This window comes from Oryx dammah, unplaced genomic scaffold (genome assembly GCF_014754425.2).
Source record: "Oryx dammah isolate SB20612 unplaced genomic scaffold, SCBI_Odam_1.1 HiC_scaffold_14, whole genome shotgun sequence".
Taxonomy (NCBI): domain Eukaryota; kingdom Metazoa; phylum Chordata; class Mammalia; order Artiodactyla; family Bovidae; genus Oryx; species Oryx dammah.
The window spans coordinates 13,106,698-13,132,703 of NW_024070198.1; the positions used below are offsets into that span (position 1 = coordinate 13,106,698).

At 41.0% G+C, this 26,006-nt stretch overlaps 1 protein-coding gene across 5 annotated transcripts in view; it reads right to left on the reverse strand.

Annotated features, from left to right (window-relative positions):
• Nucleotides 1-26,006, reverse strand: part of CPEB3 (cytoplasmic polyadenylation element binding protein 3) — a 157,959-nt gene that overhangs the window by 41,005 nt on the left and 90,948 nt on the right. For all 5 annotated transcript variants that reach the window (XM_040254520.1, XM_040254519.1, XM_040254522.1 and 2 more), the window contains 2 exons: nucleotides 15,149-15,267; nucleotides 1,301-1,415 (listed from right to left, as the gene is read on the reverse strand). In XM_040254520.1, the coding sequence (XP_040110454.1) occupies nucleotides 1,301-1,415; nucleotides 15,149-15,267 (234 nt within the window). The remainder of the gene's footprint in view (nucleotides 1-1,300; nucleotides 1,416-15,148; nucleotides 15,268-26,006) is intronic.

The following is a 26,006-nucleotide window of genomic DNA, read 5'->3' on the forward strand; positions in this document are numbered from 1 at the left end:
TGTAAAGTAAAAATTAAAAATAAATAAATATATTAAAAAAAAATAAATAAATAAAGCACAAGCTCTTTAGAAACAAAGGGTTGCACTGGCCCTCATCTCATAATGCTGTTCACGTTTGAGCTGGCCCTGCTTAGACTTTATTCTCTGATGGCAGATAAAGGGGGAAGCATCTCTGCTGCTCTGCTTTCTTTCTTTGGGCAAGTTTGCCACTAGGATGAGAAAAAGACCCAAGACACCTGACTTTCTGAAATACCATAAAATTATAAACTCCAGTCATAATTAATTTGTTTTAATGTCTTTCAAAATGGAATTATGAATACATCTTTATAAAGACCTAAACTTTTAGCAGTAGCTTAGAGTTGAGATTTGAATAAATGCATTAGAAAAGTTGAGGAACCTTCAGAATTAAGAAGTCACGAAAGTCACAGAGCTGTTTCACAGCTTGATTTAATGATGTCTGCCTTTTCTTTTACTTTTTAAGTAGAATACTTAAGTCTACTTGTTTATACTAACATGAGATAACACTGCCCTTTGCTACTACAGTGGCAATGGTTAGCTTATTTTTTCATCTTAGTTTAAAAAAATAAACTCAGCTATTTTAAAGCACTTTACAAACTGTTCTTACAAATAATTTTACTATATTCCACAGGCAATCATACTGATCTAACAAGCAATTAGATTTGTCTTTGGTGCCCCAGTCAATTAGGATACTGCCCAATTCCAGCAGGCACAATTATTTAATCATTGGAAAGAAACTTAAAAAACAAAAAAACAGGGCGCTTTCATGAAGTCAAATGAAAGATGCTCAAACACATAACTCACTTTTCAAAGTATGTAAGAAAAAAACAGGAATCTGTTTTGCTTGGGAAGAGTTCAGCCTGGTTTTCAGTGACACAGTTTCTAGCAGTGGTGTAGTCTGTCACTGAGTGCACACAGCTGCCCTGGACAGACTTCTGATGGGGTTCTTTTTCTGTTCTACATAACAATACTAACTGGCTAACAATGCATACTGCCAAATGCATTGTTATTATTTTTTAAATAATTGGTTGAACAGGGAATCACTAATTAGAATCCAACCCTCTGAAATAACAGTTTAATGAAATTCACTCTTGCAGCATAAGAAAATACAACATCTTGGCAGAAAACATTTAAGGGTCAGCTCAGTGGAACTGATATGATGGCCTTCTTTCTGGAGACTGTGTACAGCTGACCAGAAGCGTAGAAAACACGGAAGACTAAACACATTGGGGATTGTTGTTGTTGTTGGTTTTGTTGTTGTGGTGTTACTATTTCCACTCACCAGCTCGAAGGGGTCGTGGAACTCCCCCAACAAAGATAGTTTTTCTGGGGTCCAAAGGCTGTGAACCATCCATTACAAAGTCACTGTCACTTAGGTTCCATGGTCGAATTTGCACCTGAAAAAAAGTCGTTTACTTGGTCCTTACTTCATTTCCATTAACCCCAAATGAGAATAAGGTGACTAAAGATAAACCCACTGATTTGTGCATTGTACAACATACACAAGCCAAACAAAACTCAGTTATTCGTTAATGTAATCTCTAGACATACGCTGTGAAACCTTCAGAAACCACCTGTGGTTTTAAAAAAGGGTAGTCTTTTATAGATAAGAGTCTGGGTTTTGAATAAGATCCATTTTAACACGTTAAACTGTTCATAACCTGTCACATTATAGCACTTAGCTTTTTAAGAGCTCACCTAAAGAGGGAACAGGAACTTTTAGAATATTTTCTAAAAATTATCTATATGTCTGGCTTTTAAATTATCATCTCCTAAAATGAAAACATTTATCTTTCAGCAATATGATTTAACACAGTTTAACACTTATCAAGTTAGCACACAATTACCAGCAATATCAAATACTGAAGGTCATAGAGTTATCTACTTTTGGTTGATCTGATTCTCCTAAATAAGTCCAGTAAAATAAAGCTAAGTCTAGAAATTCAAGTAAATTTTCGAAGAGTAGGAAAAGAAATCTCTATGACATATTTCTATTTGGTAATATCTCTTTACTGGGACTCTGACTCCCTGCCCATAAGTTACATTATGCTATCCTTATCGTATAAAATATTTCACCAGAATCATAACCTTAAAACATATTCCTTTCAATTCATAACTGAACTATCAGAGAATAGCTTAAAACAAAACAACCACCAAAAAACCCTCTCATACAGAAAGGCCAGTTAAACCACCTGGCCACGCGCTCAAGCAGGCCAGTTGTAAAAGCGAAGAAACAAGCTCTGGTTTTTAAGGAACATGCCTCTCCGTTCGCCTCATTGATTAGGATAGGAAACAAAACAGCTGAATTTTAACTTCCTTAGTATCAACAAAATTTTTCACTTTTCCCATTGCTCAACCATCAACACTTAATGCAAGGAAATATATATGACAATTTTTTATGTGGCTTGCCTTATATCCAGTAGTTCTATTTGAAAGATAAATCTGCCAATGACACTTTCAAAACACCTTGAATCAACTCCAAGACTGGCACTGCTCATTAGAAACAGGCTACACATTCTTTATGACTGTTACAAAATTTACCCCCCACACAACTTTTGGAGCTTTTATGACACAGTTGCCTTTACCAGTTACTGGAAGCCATAAAATCTCCACATGGGGGGAAAAGAAAATCTAGTTCTTTCCTTGTAAAATTTGGTCTGTTTGAAATTATCAATCCCTTGATATTTACCACAGATTCACCAATACAATAAAACATCACTTTCAAATGCCTTCATGAGGGCTCATTATTAATGTTTAATTAAAAACACAATCTCCTGACACCAAGAGAAAGGATTCTAACGTCAACATACAAAAGACAGGGCAAATCTTCTTCTGTATGGAGCCCTTTTTTCTTCTAGTCTCACCCCTAATAAAGTAGTTAAGGTAGCTTCAGAATCTGGTAATTGTATTTACTTTAATTGAGTTCAATCATATGGCTCACAAATAAAAATAATTCGTGTGTAATATCCATAGTGTTCTGGTTTCATTTAATCAGAAGTACAGAAAATGAAGCCTCACACAATAGCTGGAGGTTGCTGTTGCTTCAAAGAATTCTGCAGAAGATCTCAAATCCGCCTGCTAAGAGGCTTCACTGCTGCCTCTTCCCTCTAACACCCTCCCCACCCCTTCATTACATCACATACAACCCATTCCCTTACCCTATTCTTGGGAAAAATACAGGAAGAAGACTAGGGAGACAGTAATGATTAACCGTATTCACAAAACCCACATTTCCCAGCTGCCATCACAAAACAGCTCCTCAAAGCTCACGCCACTGCAAATTCAGAGAAATGTCAACACAGGCCAACATCAGCACACTCTAAGTGCTAAGCAAGAAATATTGTGCTACTGTTTGCACTGAGAAGTTTCATTTACACTTTAGTTTCTTTCTGAAATATAAGACCATTCTTACTCAGGAATGTTCTCCATCTTCTAAGGTTTATTCTCAGACCTCAGGGTCTAATATTAATGTTCTATCTTTCTGACTTACTCTTTGAATAAATTCTCTGGTCCCAAGACACACACACACACACACACAGGTTTCTCTACTCTTTTAGTCCCATACTTTGTATACACACACACACACACACACACACACACAGGTTTCTCTACTCTTAGTCCCATACTTTGTACACACACACACACACACAGGTTTCTCTACTCTTTTAGTTCCATACTTTGTAAGCTGACTCAAATATTTTGTAGAAAGGCATACAATATAAATAAAATAACTTTTTATCTTTATTTCTTTAATAACTGTTTTTGAGAAATGTTGAAATTAGACCTCTATCTTAATTCACCACAAATTTCCCCTGGCAAAAATGACTTTTATATTCACAGTGATTATTCTGTGTGTGTGTGTGTGTCTTTGTATAACAATTCTTCTACTGTGTTGCCAAACAGGCTATATATGCTGGGCAGTAAAAGCCTTAACAACCTAAGGAAAAGATAAGGCTGTCACCAGAATGGTGAAGATTACCTTAAATGAAACTGACATGGTTCCAATACCACTTCCTGAAGAAACCTGATCACATTTGGTTACAAAGGTGACTCCAGGAAGAGGCTATCTGGCAGGCAGCACCCACGAGCCCTTTGGCCATGCCACAACATTACAGCAAGGGTTACACAACACAGAACGTCTGTAGAGCAGGACAGGTAGCATAAACATGTCAGGTTACCAGGACAATAGTTAGGAGGCAGGCAGTGACACTATAGAGTAAACCACCCCTTTTATTTTGTTTTATATTATAGTTGATGAACAATGTTGTATTAGTTTCAGGTGTACGGCAAAGTGATTCAGTTATACATATATGTGTGTATCTATTCTTTTTCAAATTCTCTTCCCATTTAGGTTGTTATAGAATATTGAGCTGAGTTCCCTGTGCTATAGAGTAGGCCCTTGTTGGTTATCTATCTTAAATATAGCAGTGTTAAACCACTCCTTTTAAAGGAAGCAGACACTCCTCTCAGCTAGTATTTATCATTTGTGAATGTATTGTCAGGCTTTTCCATTTCTCAAAAATAGCTAGAAATTTAGATTTTTATGTGAAACTCCAAGATTTCTGAATGTTGGGAACTCATTCAAATGTGAAAGACACTTGTACAGGCTAGACAAAATTAAATGCAGGCCAGATCATTTCTGTGGGCTCCAGCCTGTGATCTCTGATTAGAAAGGTTTAGTTACCACACAGTTCACAAAGGAATGTTTTGTTCCATAAGCACTTATGAGAGAAAATATTAATACAAAAATGGTTTTCCCTTAGTTTCAGTTCCTTTTTTAAGCATGTATTCCGATGGAAGTTCTGGTGAGGACCATAAACCTCCTAGCTGAATTATTAGTCTTCTAAATTTTTATCTTCTGATTTAATAATTGGCTTTGTATAACTGCTTATCTCCAAAGGCAAAAGCTTTTTAAGGATAAAGGCAAAAACCAAACATAAAGATTGATAGCATAAATACACAAATTTATACCATAAAATGACTTCAACAGCTTTCAAGAAATCTAAAACAACTTAATATTAACATGTAACAGCAACAGTTAGTACTGAGTTCAAAATGGGTCATAAAGCAGTGGAGACAACTTGCAAAATGAACAATGCATTTGTCTCAGGAACTGCTAACGAACATACAGTGTAGTGGTGATTCAAGAAATTTTGCAAAGGAGATGAGAGCCTTGAAGATGAGGAGCGTAGTGGCTGGCCATCGGAAGTTAACAATGACCAATTGAGAGCAATCATCAAAGCTGATCCTCTTTCAATTATACAAGAAGTTGCCAAAGAACTTAACGTTGACCACTGTATGGTCATTCAGTATTTGAAGCAAATTAGAAAAGTGAAAAGGCTCTATTAGTGGGTACCTCATGAGCTGACCAGAAATCAAAAAATTGTCATTTTTGAAGTGTCGTCTTCTTCTATTCTATGCAACAACAATGAACCATTTCTCGATTGAATTGTACTGTGTGATGAAAAGTGGATTTTATATGACAGGTGGTGATGACCAGCTCAGTGGTTGGACCGAGAAGAAGCTCCAAAGCACTTCCCAAAGCCAAACTTGCACCAAAAAAAGGTCATGGTGACTGTTTGGTGGTCTGCTGCCAGTCTGATCCACTACAGCTTTCTGAATCCTGGCAAAACCATTATATCTGAAAAGTATGCTTAGCAGTTGACGAGACGGACCAAAAACTGCAATGCCTGCAGCCAGCACTGGTCAACAGAGAGGGCCCAATTCCTTTCCACAACAATGCCTGAATGCACGTCACACAGCCAACACTTCAGAAGCTGAACAAATTGGGCTACAAAGTTTTGCCTCATCCACTATATTCACCTGACCTCTTCCCAATCAACAACCCCTTCTTCAAACAACTTGGCAACTTTTTTGCAGGGAAAACACCTCTACAACCAGCAGGAGGCAGAAAATGCTTTCCAAGAGTTCACTGAATCCCGAAGCATGGATTTTTATTCTATAGGAATAAGCAAATTTATTTCTCATTGGCAAAAATGTGTTGACTGTAATGGTTCTTGTTTTGACTAATAAAGATGTGCTTAAACCTAGTTATAATGATTTAAAATTCATAGTCTGCAAGCACAATTATGTTTATACCAACCTAATAACTTAAATTTCATTTTATTTAAAAGAGTCATTAATAGGGATAAGATTAGGCTAAGTTCGAGGGGGAAAAACCTTAAATACAATACAGGTCATTTATTTTTGATAGGATGCTATAACATTATTTCCTAAAAAGAAGATGTCATTGAAAATTTGCAAAAGCCTCTAAGTTAAATAAAAAATGCATTTTTATTTTATCTTTAATAACAGGATAAGAACAGTTTTAGCAAGAACAGTTTTAAATACAAGTCTTAGGGCTTCAAGTTTCTGAATATGACCAAGTCTCCCTATAGCTCTGGAACTCTCTCAGTTCAAACCACTATTTAGAATTTAGACATGACCTTGGTGAGCTATAGTCCATGGGGGTCGCAAAAAGTCAGACACAACTGTGTGACTAAGCACACACTACTAATAAATAATGTTATCTTGAGCTCACTTTGCACATCTCATCTATACCTGCTCTGCTCTGGTCCTCTCCTTAATACCTACTACTTGAACGGTTCTACTGTGTGGTGCCTTTTCATTTGCTGGGCTCAAGGCAGCTCCAAAGCGCAACCAAACTGTTCAGAGTCAACAGTGCAATCGGGTGGTCAGTTTAGGAAATTACCTGACCAAACCCCTCTTGCAGGCCATTTATTCTCTTTCCCACAAATTACCCATAAAGCTTATAGTTCAGCATCCCCCCAACCCGGCCCCATTTCCTTTTTCCTCTTTTCAATACTCTTCAAACTCCTACTCAAGCTCTTCAGGAAAATGTCTCCATTTTTCTCTCCCTAATCCTACAATCCTTTTAATTGACATGAATCAGAGAAACAACAGCACAGAACCATCAGGACTGCTCTCCGCAGTAAGCAGCATCCCAGCTCTTCTGACAGCCAGGATGAGTCAGCTAAACCTAGGTCTCTGGACATACAGCTGCAACAGCTCAGCTGTAGTGGTAATGAACCCGAACCCACCCCAGCTGTCAGCAGTTCTATTTTAAGCATCACAGACCTCACAGAATGACTAGAGTGCCCCACAGTATCACAGATAAGCTAGTCTGTGGTTTGTGAGGCATCTTTATCTCATCCACGGTGCAAGGGGTTGTTTTATTATTATGACCACTATAAAATTAAGAGTCATAACGGCAATAATTGTGGTTAAGATTCTTCAAAGTATTTTCGTATTTGGTATCTCATCTCAACCTAATTTTCACCACATAATGCCCTAACAAACAGCTCAGCCACCTTTGAGGAGTTTGGGTGCTACCTATTATTCTCAAATACCATCCTCCATCCAATGGAGAGGAAAAAGAAATGCCCTCCCTGTATCTTCTACAGTTACGTGGCCAGAAAGGACTTAATAGCTGCTCAGAGTCACTGGCCTTGATATGACTCCCGTACTCTGGGCAGGTCTGGGGCCACCAGGCAGAACTCCACTGGGACTCAAAGCAAATGAAGATTATTCCTCAGATACCAACAAGTTGCCGGTCCTGGAGAACCTCAGTAAAATAGCCAGGATTTTTCCTAGACAGGGACCCAAAAATAATCCCAGGAAATTCTCTTACACCCTCCTAGGATGCTCCAAGGCCCACCAGCAATATCAGGAAATAGTGCAAGTACAAGACGGAAACTGCCGCCATCTTTGCCAAGCTGCACAGCCTGATGCATAGAAACCACAGGCTCCACTGGGACCTTCAGTTACTGCTGAACAATTCAACTGCACTCTGTATACTGTTTCATAAGGGCACCCAGTGCAAAAACAAAGCATGCGTAAACTGTGCCCCAAAAATGGTAATGTACACCTTCTTGCTCTACACTTGCTATAATAAAGCCATTATCAATTAGATGATATGATTAATATCTGGACTTAGCATTCATAAGATTCAAGGAAACACCTTCCCGCTAAAGGTTTTCCAGACTCCCTCAGGGACACCTACATGTGTGTTAGTCACTCAGTTGTGTCCAACTCTTTGAGACCCCATGGACTAGAGCTCTCCAGGCTCCTCTGTCCATGGAGTTCTCCAGGCAAGAATATTGGACTGGGTTGCCATGCCCTTCTCCAGGAGATCTTCCCAACGCAGGGACAGAACCTGGGTCTCCTGCATTGCAGGCAAATTCTTTACCATCTGAGCCACCAGGGAAGCCCCCAGGGACACCTGATCACTTTGCTGTTTGGCTCCCCCGGCCAACTACTGTCTACAATACTTCCATCATAGCACCTCGACTCCTTACTCCACTTACTGGTACATGGCTACTTCTCTCCACTGGACTCCAGGGGCCTCTAAGGCTGAGACCACTTCTCTGTATGGGTCCTGACTGCTCAGCACAGTAGCCAAGCCTTAGTGAGTGCTCTGAGCTCTTCAGTATAATGGTGAATTAATGAAGGTTTTCCTGAGGGGCAGACAGTGGTGCTCTAAGAACGTGTCCAGCAGCTGTCCCTCTATAGCTGCCTGATCACTCTCCTCACTCCACCAAAAGCTACCTTCCAGAGACATGGAATTATAGTATGTCTGCTCACCAGTGGGTGCCCCAGGGCTTGAGCCTAATTTGTGAAAATTTCTGATCCCACTCAGTGATCAGAATTACCTAGTGCTTGTCACCACTTCTGATGTTCCCACATCACTTAGAAAGTATAAGCATGAGAGATGATTTCCTTTTGAAAGAAAGAAGAAACTAGCACTTTTGAGCGCCAACACTGCCCCATTGTGCTAGCCATTTTACACTCACCATAACTGTTATGCTATAAAATTATCCCTACTTTAAAGACAAAGAAACTTGTCAGTGTGAAACCAACTCAGGACTGAAACAGGTTTCTCTGACCCCGAGTCTCTCTTTCCACTGCAATGATGTCATGTGCCTGCAAGGCTCCCTGTCCTCCAGGCCACTGGCCACCAGCTCTGGTTCACAAGTTGCCTTCAAAAGTCAAAATACATTTTTATTTGTGAGCGATTAATCTCTCTCCTTTCCAATCTCATATGGCCTGTTCTCAACACATTAAGAAATGACCCATAGACTCTTCTTAAACCTACTAACAAAACTAGCAGTTAGAAAAGCTCGAAAATGATTTAACAATGAAACTGGCACTATAGTCAGATATTTTAACTTCTAGGTTCATAGCCTCAGGCACTCATACTCTGCAGCCAGACAATTTTGTCCAAAGTCTACATAAATGTGTATTTTCAGCTCCATGGTGCTAGGGCAAGGATGTTGACCCTGGCATGCTGTTCACTAAAACTCTTGAGAGGAATGTACACATAAAAGCTCAAGTTACCTAAGTTTTTCCTGGGATGAAGCCTATTCTTTGAGCGAGCTTCACGGAATACTAATTCCACCAGAATCTTCACAAGGATAATCCCCAGAGAGGTATATAATATGCTGGGTTAAACAATCTTACACACATTTATTTATTGCAAAACTCCTCAGAACTTTAATATATCAATTTTTCCCAAATGTTCTTGGCTATGGAATCTTTAATTAAAGGAGAAAGTGCATATAAAATCTACGAAAGTGCCCAGTAAGCAACACCTGTTATTATTAAGAGCAAACCTTCTGTCAGTGATCCTCTCAAGGGACCAGTGTGTGATGGGACAAGTGTTCTTCAGAACATACTTTGGAAAACACTGAATACAGTCCTTTAGGGGATGGGGTTGGCTATTTCATCCCCTGGTTACCACCTTGTACACTGGACCTGCAGCATCTTTTAGGCTTTTCCAGAAAGGAACAACAACTTCCAAAGACGTAATCACTACGAAACTCTGGACCCCTTTGCAAATTCAGAGATTCAGGGACGGGAAAAAAAAAAAGGACTTATGAATACGAGGTACTTCTCTCAGTTTAGAGGAGGAATTCTTTCTTTGGAGAAATTCTTATAATGGGAGGTGCCCAAATCAGGAATTTACCCTGAGGACCCAAGGAACAAATAAATAAATCAAGAAGATCAGAGTGCTAAAGATTTCCAAGTTTGAGATAGTACACAAAACCAGATTCGATTGAGTCATAGTAAAATTATTGTTATTGTCTTAGGAAGTAGTAGGTGGGGAATGAAAGAGTTTGAGCAAATATACCAAAACCCAAGGACTGAGGCCATCAATCAAGATTGCCCTATAAGCCCTTACCTGTTTTTCCCAATTTAATTTCCCTCTATTCCCTTCATATATTGGTGTTCCATCTGAAGTGTTCTGCATTCATACCACACAATTTCTCATTTCTGTATTCGTACTGTTACGTTTCTCCAAAATGTCTATTCCCCGACATCTGCACACTTCTGGTCAATTTCCAAACTCCCTTCATCCTTCAAAGCCCCATTTAAGTGACACTTCATCCAAGAAGCTTTCTTTCATCATTCATGGTACATATGAATTGTTCAAAATACTTAATCTACATTTTATCTTCATCGTAGTCATTATTTTTCTTAATTTGACAAATATTTGAGAACCTTTTATGTACCAGGCTCTATAAATTTGTGTATTTACACACTTTTTAAAAAATCTACTCATTATACTATTAAGCTTTTGAACACTTCTTTTTATGTCTGATTCAAAGTATTCTGAATCAGTAACCAATACTAAGGCCTTGCCCCTAGTAGGCACTCAAATATGGTTTGAAGGGAAAAAGGAGGGCACAGCATTTTTTTAAGTTATATGTGGGCTGGAGATAGCTATAATAGAAGGTATGATTCACTATAGGATGGTGCAGTGATCAGAGAAGGCTTCATAAAAGAGATGACATTTGAAAGGAGTCTGAAAATAAGGGTAGGAATTAGAAATTGAAATGGGGGCAGAAATATTTTAGTTGATTGGAATATGGGGTTCAGGAGGAAAGCAGAAAAAGTTAAGGTTGGAAAAAAATATGAAGTCAGACTAGAAAAGTCTTAAATCCTAGGCAAAATAATCCCGGTTGCTTTTGTAACTTAAAAAAGTGACTAAAAAATTCTAGAGATTGCTCTGATATATAAATGGGGATAGGAGACACTGGATCGACAGATTAGGTAGAATTAAAGAAATAAACCAGCTTCTATTTCCAGTTTCCTTTTTTTTCTCCACCATTTGTTTTTCAATTTTTGTCTTTCTAGTTTTAAGTGGATGGCCTGAACAATAACCTGAAGAACTCTTACATAAGCACATATCAGTTTGGTAAGACAGTTTTAAAAATATATAGCAATGTCAATTTGTCATGTTTTAGGATATTTAGGATATTTATAAATTGTGATTGTGCTATAAATTTTAAGGAGGAACAATTAAGAAACTTCTCTGACGCTCCTTTGGCATTTGCTATCCCATATCTCTGGCCAAAGTGTTCTAGAAGTTAAGAACCATGACGTCTTCTTCCTCACCTCCTTTCCAAGGTTACTGTTTTCAGCCCCTCCATCTGTTAGACCCTCCTAGGTTTCCTCTTCTATCAGCCGGCCGTCTTGAACCTTCAGGTTCAGCCTATTTATACATTCAGAAAGTAGAGTCCCCTGAACAAGAGGGACCACCGTCAGAGTGTCTGCCTGCTTCACCGGAAGCACAGACAAGGGCACAGCTGTCCTCTGGGATGCCTGGGACACCTGAGCTATGGAACTGCTCTTGCCAGAAGAGGGAAGAACAAACACAAATCTAGAGACTGTGCAATTACTCCTGCTCTTGCCAATTTGTCTTTCATTCTTTAAGACTGAGGGATCCTCTGCTCAATACTCTGTAATGGACTACATGGGAAAAGAATCTGAGAAGAGTGAATATATGTATATGTATAACTGATTCACTTTGTATACTCCTGATACTAATACAACATTGTAAATCAACTATACTCCAAAAAAACTATAAGAAAAAAAAAGACTGACCAGTCAATTATCAGGCCATAAATACAGTTTCTTTTGCCATCTTTCAGGATCAGACCTATACATAGAGTAGTCTGAGTGGAGTCATTTAATGAAAGGTAATCACTGACCAGAAATAGAACTACCTGAAAGCCACTAATTATAGATTCATTTGAGTTAAAAAACAAACACAATCTTAGAAAGGGTAAGTAAGGGGAAAGCTTTTTATCAGGCACTGTATTAGGAAAACCATTTGATTAACCTAATCCACACAAAGGAAGCGGGAGGCTGATTTGCGGAGAAGGGAGAGGGCAAAGGATAGAAAATCTGTGAGATTACTCTGGAACATGGTGTGTATTTCCAAGGAGAAATTCAGGGAGGTTTGGAGAGAATTAAACCACAGAATGAGGGCACTAAGAACTGAAAGGCGGCCAAGCTAAAAAGTAGGAAAAGCAGGAGAGAGTCACAGCTCTGGTCTGGTGAGTGACGCTGACCTTACCTCGAGCTATTGCCCAGGTCCTCATTTACTCCCAAAGGTTCAACCCAGCTCTCACTTTCTGTGGGAGCATCCAAGATGAGGCGGAATGTACTGAAATCTGGGCAGGGGGAGGGGGCAGGAAATGGGGGGAAGTGTAGCCAAATAAGGCTGGGAGTGGAAGATACGGAACTAACGCCAAGAAAGAGAAGGTTTCAAAAATGGAGCCAAAGAGCCGGAACCCAAAATGGGATCCAGTTCATTAGAATTATAGGCATTTGGGGACTTTCATGTTTCTCATGCTAAGTTTCATTTAAACTGCTTATGCTGGAAATTCTGAGTATGCCTGGGTCAAAGAAACACGTGATCAGTGGCCACCATTCAGAACTCACCAAGTTCCAATAAAACTGCTTCATTTGAGCTCAGAAAACGGAAACTGCAATAAGGCAGAAATTCGTAGAGACACAAACAATGGAAGTTAGTTTCCCTATAAACATTTCCAAAACAGATAATTACACTATTTAATTTCAAAAGTCCTTCATACCAAGGGTAATACACATGTTTGGCATGAAAATATTCAACAGTAATGGTGCTGCCTCCATACCACCTCTGCTCATCCCCTCTCACAGGGACGTCCAGTCCTGGTGTGAGCTTTCCCTGGCCAAGCACACGATCCACCTCCTCCCGCACAGCCAGGGACACGGCCCTGCTAAGGTACACAAGCTCCATCTGCTCATCTCCAGGCTCCTGCCCTCAATTCAACAGCTTCTTCATCTCCTGTAGGTATAACTCTCAGTATGTATCTCTACCACTCTGTCATTTGATAGATACAAACATATCTCAAACCCCCTTCTACAGCGTACAATCAAGCCCACCTTAACACTGCCAAGCTCACCCCCACACCTCTTCCACTGATGTGTCGGTGGCAGACTCTCTGAAGGGTGACCATTTTCCCCTGACATCTGACCCTGCCAAACTGGGCTCAGTCTGTCTAATTTCATATTACTCCAAAGAGGTTTACAAGTTACTGCAGCTTTCTTATTATTATCTCAGAAGAAACACACTCCCATTCCAGTCAGTCTCTATGTCTCCCTCAACACAGCCTCTCCACGCTGTTTAAATTAAGACCAAAGTTAACAAAGGCCCTCTACTCTTTTTCCCAACTATTTTCTACTGTTTTTCTGTATAGCTCTCTGAAGAGCTACCCTATCCAATGTTGTTTATTGCTGTTACAGAAACTGGACAATGGTCCCAGAAATTGAAAATTACAGAGGTACTTTCAAACTTGCTAAAATCCTTGCCTCTTCTTCTGCATCAATCATTCTGACATGACTCAGGGTTCCCTTTCCTTAGTAACCCGCTCTTCTGCTTTACATGCTGCGTTCTCCCACTTTGAGATGGCCAGTCCTGGCAGCATTCTGCAAACAATTATAAACCCTGTTCTAGAGTCACCATTTGTTTCAAAAGATCCTGTTCAGTAGATAACCTCTGATCTCGCTCTCCCCGGTCCTCTAACACCATGTAGGACTAGCAGCACTGTTTGTGCAAGTACCCGACCTCATCAAATGCTTTTACATACTTCTTCCTCTTATCTGAGTCTCTCAACATCCTGAGAAGAACTATTGGTCTTCTCATTTTATCAGTGAGGAAACCAAGTTGAAGCAAGGATTAGGTGACTTATGCAGTCAAGCAGATATTTAAATGCTAGAATCAAGACTCAAACTGGGAGCTTTACATCCGACCACAACTCCTTCCCCATACATGTTTCTGAGAGTAAACCTTGCTGTTAACCAAGCCCATACCTCTGGTTAAGTCTTACAGGGGATGCTGCAGGCCCCGTGGTAAATACGTGCCTTGGCCCCTTAGCCCATGCTACTGTTTTTACTCTATTTCCCACTCTGAGCATCAGGCCTTGACATACAAGTCTCACCCCTCTCCCAACCTCCTCAGGGATCATTGTTGTTTTTGTTTAGTCACCAAGTCGCGACCAACTCTTTGCGACCCAATGGACTGCAGCACGCCAGACCTCCCTATCCCTCCCCACCTCCTGGAGTTTACTTCTGCTGTATTAGTCAAGTTTTTTCTTCTGCCCTGAACAGTCTTGCCTCTTTTCCACTGATATCCCCTCTGTCAGGAGAAAGGAAGTAGTCTTCCCTTCTTACCCAGTGACTTATTCACTCACACTCTTTGGCTCAGAAACCACAGACTCAACCACAAATTCCACAGAAGTGTGCATTATTTACAGCTTTGGATGCACGTTCTCCATCTTTCCCTGCCCCTTCTCTGCTTGAAGCTATCCACTCTAGAGTGTAAGCTCCTGGCCCAGAAGGCTCTATTTAGCCACCCAGCACAAAGCTTTGCATTCAAAGGCACATAAACATCGAAGATTATGATCTTTTATTTAAAATAAATAAATAAATAAATCACTCCTGCTGCCCTTGATCTGAAATAATGACAGAAACCAGCTGCCAAAACCACTAAGGGCATTATTTACCTCAATTCAGAGTTTCTGAATAGGAATTAGCTAAAAAGAACTGTAAAGTGAAAGACAAGGGCAAATTTGTTTACATTTATTCCCAAAAGTATAAAACCAAAAACTGAGAAATTTGTTATTAGCTCCCCGTCAACAACAGTCCAGCGCTACCGCATAGCGAGGTCACCCTGGGTAAGAGGATCCTAGTTCCCAGCATTCTTATGACAAGGGGAAGGTGATCAGCTATTCTGATTGCACACATGCTCTGGAAAAGCAACAGCTGGCTGCACACTACTTACTGGTTTATCCTTGATGGTGGGGCTTGACACACACAGGTACAGTTTCCCGTCTTCCTCTAGGCAGGCGTCTATCAAAGCTTGTACCGAGCTCTCCTCCTGGAACAGCAGAAAGGCATAGCCTTGGGGAAGACAAAAACGAAAGAGGAGGGGGCAGGAATCAGTAAATTACACTCAAAGTACCAACTAAAAACTCATCTATTGTTTCACTTTGGTGAGTTCTTACTAAAATCTAAGAACCTAAAGTGGGACACAGGGAAGAAATAGGCCCTGAGACCCTCATGTGCCAGGCACTCTATTAGATACTCATAAATTTTACCTTGATTTCTAAAATTACTTAGGGAAGCAAGTTCAGGTCACATCTATGGAAATTTTCATTATATAGGTTTGGTCAACTTTAATGAGGGTTGGACACAACTTAGTGACTGGCCAACAACAAGAGGTTCACCACTGGCCTGAGCCTCAGCCGCTCTTGAAACAAGCATCACCTGGCCTCCAATTTCTATAAAGCTCCAGGCTTGACACGTGCTTCAACCTGGATGTGTGCTGAATACACTATGCTGACTGAAAGGAGCCAAGCACAAAATACTATATATTTTATGGAATGCCCAGTATAGGCAAATCTATAGAGACAAAAATAGATTCGTGGTCTACCGTCCAAGGCTGGGGGAGTGGAGGGAATAGATACTGTGTTTCCTCTGGGAATGATGAAAATCTGCTAAAATTGATTGTGCTGGTGACTGCATAACTCTGTTAACATACTGGAAACCACTGAACCGTACATTTTAAATGGGTGAACTGAGAATTACATCTCAACGAAAGTTGTCAAAAAAAGAAAAAAGAAGCTCAACAATAGGCTAGTGTTGTCTTTATATGTCATGTCTGATGGTGATGCTCTGTTTCTTCAAGGATATCCTCCTGCCTCACGGCTGAGCACATGATCTGCAAACATGGACATGAGCAGCAGGATGTCCATGGACATGCTGAGCTTTGTCCCACTTAGTAAGATTTACTGAGCAACTGTTACAAATGACACACAATCTATGGATTATGAGGAATAGTGAGAGGAACTAGACAAAGTTCCAGCTGTCCAGACACTTACATGGTAGAAGAAACACACTTTAAAACAATTAACTACTTGCTACAAAGCTGAGGGAGATAAATGGAAATAAAAAGTACTGTGGGAGCCCAGACAAGCAAGGAGGCTGACTTGAGAGAATCAGCAAATACGTCAAAGAGGACAATAGGTGTTGAAGGGGTGAGCTCTGGTACATGCTGCCACACTGGCAGCTAAGCAAAGGTCCATCATGAGTTAGTCTAAGCTCAAGTTCAACTGTTTGACCTCTCTAGAATCCTTTTAGCTTTGCTAAGTCTCTTAGCTGTCACCTCTACTCCCAGTCCTGCTAGTGACCTCAAAGGAAATCATCAGAAATAAGGCCCTCCTCTGGCACTCCAATACTTTGGCCACCTCATGCGAAGAGTTAACTCATTGGAAAAGACTCTGATGCTGGGAGGGATTGGGGGCAGGAGGAGAAGGGGACGACAGAGGATGAGATGGCTTGATGGCATCACCGACTCGATGCACATGAGTTTGGGTGAGCTTCGCGAGTTGGTGATGGACAGGGACGCCTGGCGTGCCGCGATTTATGGGGTCGCGGAGAGTCGGCCACGACTGAGCAACTGAACTAAACTGAACTGGCACTCTGAGGGCCAGAAAGATGTAAGTGGTGAAGCAGGATAAGAACCACCACATTCAGAAGCTTCTCACACATCAAAGAAGCTCATCGACTGGCCTAGAAGCAAAGCTCCCTGGAGTCCTGAGCAGTGCGTAACGACAGTGGCAGTGGACAATGAATAATGGGTACTCTTTATCTTCTCCTCCAACTCCTCATCTACTACACAGAGCATCCAAGCAACTCAGCAGGAGGAAGACCAACCATAAGGCAGCACACCAGGAGTGGCCACCGCAACAGGCAGACGACAGGACACAAGGGAAAGCACCAAGCCCGCAGGAATGGGTATGCGGCCACAAGAATGAGACTGCCTGCGTGGCAGCACCCTGAGTTGTTTCCTGGGCTTTGCTTCCAGGCTGGATGGGCTAAAGAATTCAGCAGGTGGCCAGGCAAGAACAATAAAACTTAACTGAAAAACCAGGAAGGATAATATATCATTTCTTCATACCCTCTCTCTTTTGGAAATAATATCAAATGATTACCAAGCCCCAGGGAATCTATTAAAAGTTCAGTGTTTTCATTTAATGTGAGAACATTAATTAAATTTGTCAAGGAGAGTATTAGAGGTCAGTGGGTTAAAAAATGCAAAGATCACAAAGAGGTCTTGGCACGTCTTCTCAAATCTCCTGCCTCACCAAGTTAAATCTTAGTGCATATCTTCCATAAAGACCCTGAGAGGCATACTGAACATCCTGTTTTTTGGAAAGGACCCTGTCTGTGTACAGTAAATGCAGCAGGCCCATCAAAAAGGCCTAGGGATGGACAGCTCAGTGTGCTAGCTGAGCTAGCTCCTTGCCTCTGCAGGGCCATGGAGCTGGCTGCACCTTTCCTGTACATTGCTGCCTGCCTCCTACAATCTTCTGTATCACATCCCACACTGGGTTCAACTTGGGCATCAGAGGAATGGGAGGGTATCACCCCATAGCAGCTGAGTAGCTACCACAAAAGTGCACAGATTTTTCACTCAGGCCTATTTCATAACCATAAATGTCAACACTGGTGGTGGACAGAGTAAAAACTGGGAATCACAAGTAAAAGCCTGCTATAAATGTTATTAGCAAGAAAATGATCTACAACTTCTTTTCCTTTCCCAGAAAATATGCCATAATACTTTACCGATTTCTTCAGAATGGCTCTTTTACAATAAATGATCTCTACTCCCTGCAGCTGCTACTCTGAGTAACGCTACTCTCAGACATTCCCTTAGCACCACAGAGAAGGGGTGTAACTCAAGTGCAGCCAACCCTGCCTCCTACCCCAGGCCTTTCAACCAAAGTAAAATTCAGAGAAACCCCAACAAACCCATGAGAACAACTTCATGAGACATTCAACTACTAAAACACCTTCTGATACCTCAAGGTCAACCAAACCCAGACGACAACAGAAGTCAGAGGATTAAAAAAAAATCAGGAAGGAAGAAAACTTCAAACACATTCCCCTTTGATCTTCAGAAATTCGAGGTCAAAGCAAACAAAGCAGAAAAAGATGCCTTCAGGAATAATAAGGTCAACATGAGATGGAAATTAAATCAATGACTTACTACAGAGCTCTGGATTAGGGAGTCAGCACGCCTGGATTGGGGTCCTAGTCCTCACACTTACTAGCTGTGTAGTAATAATAGAAGCTAACATTTACTGAGCATCTGCTATGCACCGGGTGCTGTTTCTAACTGCCTTATGTGTATTAACTTGTTTCATCTTCACAACACTCTGTGAGGCAAGCACTACTTTAAATTCTGTTTTACAGTTAAAGAGACTTGAAGAGGGACTTCTCTGGTGGTACAGTGGATAAGAATTTGCCTGCCGATGCAGAAGACACAGGTTTGATCCTTGGTCTGGGACGATTCCACGTGCTGCTGAGCAGCTAAGCCCCTGTGCCACAACAACTCAGCGCGTGCTCTAGAGCCTTCGAAAGGTAACTACTGAAGCCTGAGCGCCACTATATACTGTGCTCCACAGCAAGAGAGGCCATTGCAATGAGAAGCCTCTGCACCCTAATGAAGAGCAGCCCCCACTCAGCAATGAAGACCTGGAGCAACCAGAGAGAAAGAAAGAAAAAAGAGAAACCTGAAGAGTGATTAAGTGACTTGTTTGATGGTGACTGTTCCAATACCCAGTTAAGTGGTGAAATCATGAACTAGAATGCTAAAGTTTAGGAATCTTGTCTCTTTTATCTGTAAAATGAAGAAACTAGTTATTTGTCCTGATCATCTTACAGTCATCTCTGTAGATGACATATGTAAGGTGCTTTGAAAACTAGGATATTGTGCAAGTGTCAATTTTTCTTTTATTGCATTTTCAGTTATTTTTGTGTTATGTAAACTGTTTTAAATATTTATTTATTTTGGCTGTTCCAGGTCTTAGCTGTGGCCTGTGGGATCTAGTTCCCTGATCAGGGATCGAACCCAGTCCCCCTACATTGGGAGCAGGGAGTTCTAGCCACTGGACCACCAAGGAAGTCCCTGTGATATGTAAAATTAAGCTGAGTTCTGCATATGGTCTCATTATAAAAATCAGAGTTCAAATAAATGAGATATACTCTCTTCTTTGCATTTGTGAGCATTTGGTGAATAAAGGGAAGTAATCTAGATACTAAAGGAAAACCTTAAAGGTTTTTGAATGACAGCTTGAATATTACTGTAAACAAACAATAAGGTAACTAAATATTTGCTTTCGTATATCATTAGCCAGTTTTATCAGGAGACAGAATGATCCAATGTGGTACTATTTGTTGATTTTAATACAGTCTTTAAATAAAAGCCTTTTATAGCTAAAAATCAAACTTCTGAAACTGTCACAATGATGGTAGGTTCTTCTATTAGTTTGGTTTGAAAGGTGTTAAGAAAAAAAAAAAAAACTTGGCCTCAAAATTATAACTCCCTCCATCTTCCTGTGCCATCTGAGCCAGGCAAGAGATTATAGGATTATAAAATTCAAGTTCAGAAATGGTGACCTTTTTACCCAAGTACCTACGAAGTGTGATGAGCTATGGGAGGCCCTCAACTCAGAGCCAGTCTGTGGGTGGAAATCTGGGCTCTGAGGAAGCAGTGGGAACTCCTGGCACGGCCACCATCCCCACCCTGGGTTATGGGCAGAACGGGTGGCAGGAAGCTGCTTGCTTTTCCACCAGGGCCAGAGAGGTTGGGGAGGAAGAGGAGGACTGTGAGGGATTTGGGGACAAGCCTGAAGTGACCAATGCGCTTCTCTGGGGAAACAGGTATGGCATGAGGGCAGGGACTTACGGGGATAATTCCATTTTGTTTGGCCAGGCTTTTGAAGGATAAATTTAAAAAATTCTCCCCCTTAACACCTGAGAACACATTACCACAACCTCCAAAATGTTCTTGGCTACCTTTCAAAAACAAAGCTTCCTAAGTTCCTGAATACATAATTTTTCATGTCACATTTTTTTATATTTGATCCCTAGCACAAGTAACAGTCACCACCAACTTTACCACCACAAACACCAGTTATTAAGTGCTTACAACACAGGATCCGCTTTGCTAAAAATAAACACTTTACCTCGCAGTAATTCTGAAGTAAATACAGTTGTTGTTATTATTACCATTTTACAGATGAGGAGAACTGAAGCTCTGAGAGGTTATGGGATACCTCAGATTAAAACCTAGAGAGTAAATTTGGGATTGAAATTTAGGTCAGCTTCCAGTGGCCTCATTCTTTATCCATTAACTTGTACTATCTCACCTAAAAATGATGACATAAAAATTTTAACACCACTAGCAAACAAGTACTTGCCTATTTATTATTTGTCACTTTTGTGACAGTGATCATTTGACGGTGGTTTAGTGCCAGGAAGTGGTCACCTGTGCTTTAGCCCTACAATTTAAGGTCTATGCAGATACATCCACCCTAGAGCCCACAAAAACTATATTAAGAAGAGCTTATAAAACCAAACAATCTCAGCTAAAAAAAAAAAAAAAAACTCTATTAAGAAGAGTTAAAATGATGAATTTCAAAATAATCAGAAGTTTAGTTTTATTTGGGTCAATCAAATTTTCATATTTAGTAAAGACCTATCGGTTTTCAATGTATTTTTAGGTAGCATATTTAGAATGAAGGCTCTTGAGGGAGTTAAACAGCAGATCTCACTAAATTAGATTTTAATAAAATGAACATCATCCTCACAGTAATCATCAACTTACGCAAGAATCTTCAGTGGATGCTAAAACCATTGTGTAAATTTGGGAGGAGATACAAGTTACTCATGCAATCTTAAGGTATCACTTCAAAGATTAATTAGTATTTGCAAAGGGACAAAAAGGTTCTTTCACAAAGGAAGAACCTGGCCGACAACACCATAACCAAATGATCACACTGAGCGTCACCAACAACAGGGCTGACTGACCTAAATGTGCCTCTTGTATTATGTCCTTGGTGCAGCATGTCACCCGCTAACAGCGTTTCCCCCTGCATCTCATTATAAGGAAATAACCGATCATTCAAATTAAGTGATAGTCCACAGAGCATACAACATGAACCCACCAAAAGACACAAAAGACAAAAGGCCTAGGAAACTATCTAAATTATAGAAGACTAAAGAGATATGACAACTAAATGTATGGCTACACTTTGACCAGATCTTGGATTTTTTAAAAAAAAGAAAAAACTCTAAAGGACATGACTAGAACAATCTGGCTACCTCTTGCTCTCAGAAGATATGGGGAAGTGTTTAGAGGTGACAGTCTTAATGTCTACAACTTACTCTCACACGATTCATCAGAAAACACAAGGGCTTTCCTGGCGGCTCAGTGGTAAAGAATCTGCTGGCCAGTGCAGGAGACATGGGTTTGATCCCTGATCCAGAAAGATTCCACATGTTGTGGAACAACTAAGCCCATGAGCCACAACTATTGAGCCTGTGCTCTAGAGCCCAGAAGCCACAACTACTGAAGTCTGCGCACCCTAAAGCCCGTGCTCCATAACGCCACTGCAATGAGAAGCCCACACAGGGCGCCTGGAGAGCAGCCTCAGATCTCCGCAACCAGAGAAAAGCCCACACAGCAAGGAAGACCCAGAGAAGCCAGAAACAAATAAATAAATATAGGTGGATATACATACACAGGCTTCCCTGGTGGCTCAGCCAGTAAAGAATCTGCCTGCAATACAGAAGACCCAGGTTTGATCCCTGGGTCAGGAAGATCCCCTGGAAAAGGGAATGGCAACCCACTCTAGTATTCTTGACTGGAGAACTCTATGGACAGAGGAGCCTGGCCGGCTATAGCCCACGGGATTGCAAACTTGGACACAATTCAGCAACGAACACTTTCACATACATATACACATACTGACATGAAAAAAGAAAAAGCAAATGAAGCAAAATGCTAACAACTTGTGAATCTAGAGGAAGGCTATATAGGCGTTCACTGTACTCATACTTTTTGTAGGCTTTGAAATTTTTCAAAATAAAAATTTGTGGAAAAAAATTAGAACCACAAGCTCTTTCTGGCAAAGAGGGTAATATACTCTCTCAATCTCCAAAGAAGTGTGTGATATTTTGAAAGACCTAATATTTCTTAAAATCAACTAACGTTCTTAGTTATTTATATGTTTAAGTTATCAACTACAATGGTTTGAAAACAATCCCAACTTGCACAGCTGTGCCCTGAGCTGCAGCTGCATTCACAAAATGGTGACCGACCAGGGAGGGCCAGTTTCTGGTGAGAGGAAATCAGTACCAGAAGGAAGGATCCAAGGTCTGGACAGAGAGAGAGCTCACTCCCTGCACAGAACCCAGGCTCCTTGATTTCCTGTGACCTTCCTACAGAGATCTGAAGGACACCTCTCCAGCCAGAGCTGTGTGAGTTCAGACGTTTTCTGGCACAGGGAGTCTGCTCCAGACATTCTCCCTGACCTTGGCTTTCAGGTCAGAGGACCTACTTGGTTTGCCTCAGGAGTCTTTGCCTTTGGATTCAATTCAACTGAACCGAAAATGTTTAGGAGTTTCAAGGTAGGACACTAGGCACTAAAGCTATGAAGATAAATAAGCCAAGAAAGAAATCCTGCCCTGGAGAAATGCAGCCTGTAAATAAGTGACTAAGGAACAACAAGAAAAGTGTTAGATTGGGGTTATATCGTATAAAACACTGAGCAGAGAGGCCCAAACATCAGGAAAGCCATACTGTAAAGGGCATATCTGGGCTGGAGGATAATTGCTTTTCTAGGAAGGAAGGGCGGGAGAAGGCAATGGCACCCCACTCCAGTACTCTTGCCTGGAAAATCCCATGGACGGAGGAGCCTGGTAGGCTGCAGTCCACAGGGTCGATAAGAGTCGGACACGACTGAGTGACTTCACTTTCACTTTTCACTTTCATGCATTGGAGAAGGAAATGGCAACCCACTCCAGAGTTCTTGCCTGGAGAATCCCGGGGATGGAGGAGCCTGACGGGCTGCCGTCTATGGGATCACACAGAGTCAGACACAACTGAAGTGACTTAGCAGCTTAGCAGCAGGAAGGAAGGGCAGTCCAAGTTCAGGAAACAGCACAGGCCAAGACTTGGAAAGGCCAAAGGATTGGCTTCTTTGGAAACCAGGAAGTAGAGTTTATTAGTTAAGAGTATGTGACTAGGGGTGGCAGGTGAGAAAGGATGAAGTGGTTCATCACCCCCTGCCTGCTGCCTGCAGAACATGGTAGATCTCTGAAGTGGATTCCTTATTCATCCCCATCTTGGATGAGAACATCTGATCTCCAAGATGTACTGAACACTCACTACGCACCCTAGGCAATGCAGGGGAATTCTAGTATGAGCAAATCTTTGTACTCCAGAAATTTATAAACCAGTACATGAAGATCATGAAGAGTAAGTATCAAGAAAACTCTAATCTAGGAACAATGCATTCAGGGCCCTTAGAAGTATTTTCTAAAATGTATTTTAAAAAGTTGGACTTCATAGAAGGAAGTCAGATCTTTCAGTGAAGAAGACATGGATGAAGAAATCAGGGAAGACTTTCTGTCGGTGGTAGCATAGGAGACAAGTCTTACATGAAAAACTGGAGGAGGACATTCCAAGGGAAGGATTTAGCCTAATTAAGATGCAGAGATGGCTCAGCAGGCACTGTCCATGGATCCCTAAACACTTCCCTGAGATTTGGAACCAAACGTATTTCTTTGACTATCTTTGCTACATAGAGCTGAGGGGAAAACATTTTGCTTCAAGCCTGTTTTGTGTTTTCTATTACGCTAGTAACTGTTGCTTGGTGGGCTTGCTGCTTGGCAGGAGGTGTGGAGGAAGGGGAGAGTGGACAAGAAAAGTCTGATGGGTAGTGACCCACCCCAGAACTGAAAACTGGCAGCATGCTTCCTGTGTTCTTAGTAAAGTCCTACAGTCCAGGGCAGTGACCTGGGGCATTCGGGCTTAAAGTCTGCTGTGTTTACATAACCACACATTCCCTATATAAAGAGGTCCTTGTGAAGTCTGCCAAATCTGTCAGTTCTAGTCACAGTCAGTTCCAACAAGCACCTGACCAAGAAAACTGAGATCAGACTGGGGGTGTGGGAAGGAACTGGTCAAACTAGTTGGGCAGTTTTATTTTTACTGAGCAACATATTTTTAACTGGGGGAAGGACACTAATACTATCTAATCTCTATGAAAGTGATGCATATGTACACTGTCTCCTATAATCCTTTTAATAATAATAGCAGTATTAATTCAGATGAGTAAACTGAGGTTCAGGGATTAAATAACTTACTCAAGGTCATCTAGCTGGTAACTGCTGGTGCCCACGACTGAGTCCACAAATAGCTACTTCCTGCCCCACTGCTTGTTGTTCTGTCTCATTAGACAACTGGCAAGCTCTCCATTTTAACCCAGGAGACACTTCCCCGCAGATGAAGCTTTAGTCCGACCCTGCTTGTACACTGCCTGAACTTTGACAATCTAATTTCTCCTCCGTGCACTTTTAACACTCCTCTGATGAGTTCTTAATGCTGCTGCCAAGAGGTTTTCTTGGTGTCACGGCTTCCCTTTCTCAAGATGAAGTCTATCCGTTCTATTTTGGAAGACAACCCAAGTCTGTGCTCTCAGCTTTCAAGATGTTTCCCGAGATCCTCTCAGTCAGCTTCCCATTCTGAACCCTCTCAGATGACACATCCTCTCTTGGGCTCGCTGGCTCACGGTCTTAGCCCTATCCCAACTCCTGTCAGCAAGTCCTGCCCCAAGCCACACCCTCTTCTAAAACATTCTCTCTGCCTCAGCCTACCAAATTCGCACCTGGCATTTTGGTTCCTACATTTCACTGTCTCCAAAACAAACTTCTCATCGGACTTAACTCTGGCTTCTCCAAATTTAACCAACATTGCCCCTTCCCAGCACCTCTGCCTGGGGATAGCACGACAGGTCCTGCTAAGACAGAGGGCACGGTGTCTCTGTTATTCAAGTGGCTACTTGGCTTTGTTCCATGGTCTGTACATTCCTACTGCCTGTTTCTTTCTATACAGTCTCTCAAATTATTAATGTTTTAAAATCAAACACTAACTCTTATATCTGTAATATAATGCAAAAAAAGAGGTATTTAATAGAACAGTTTAAACTGAGGGTGTGCTAGGCTGTTAAAAGCAACAATATAACTGCTCCATCTGTCAAAACAGGACAAAACAGAACAAAAAGCCCACTCCTGCTGCTCTGCAATGCAATTTCCATATTTTTTTATAAGAAAATTCATCCTGAGAATGAAAGTTCTATCAATTAAATATAAAAAAGGGTTCATAATTCATCAAAGACTATGAGTTTTATAAGCCAGGAACTGTGCTTTAAAAAAAAAAAAAAAAGGCCAAGTATTACTCAAAAGCTTACAAACTGCAAAAGGTTAAGTACAGGCTAAAACTCCATTAGGTTCCCAACTTGATCAGTTTATGTAACTCAGAAGGTGGAAAAACTTGGAATCTGGGCCTAAAACAACACTGAATTATTTCCATCCAAGTTACGCTACAAGGGAAAAAAATGTGAAGTTTGAAAACTTTCCTTTCAAAAGCCAGATTTAGACAAACTGAAGGAAAAAGGAATGAGATGCTGTGAGTCCAGCCCACTGCAGCTTCACAGTGACCTATTTTGCCCTTTTCAAGGAGAGCTCTCTTTCCTATTCCCTAAACAGCATCTGCTTAGCTAGTCAGC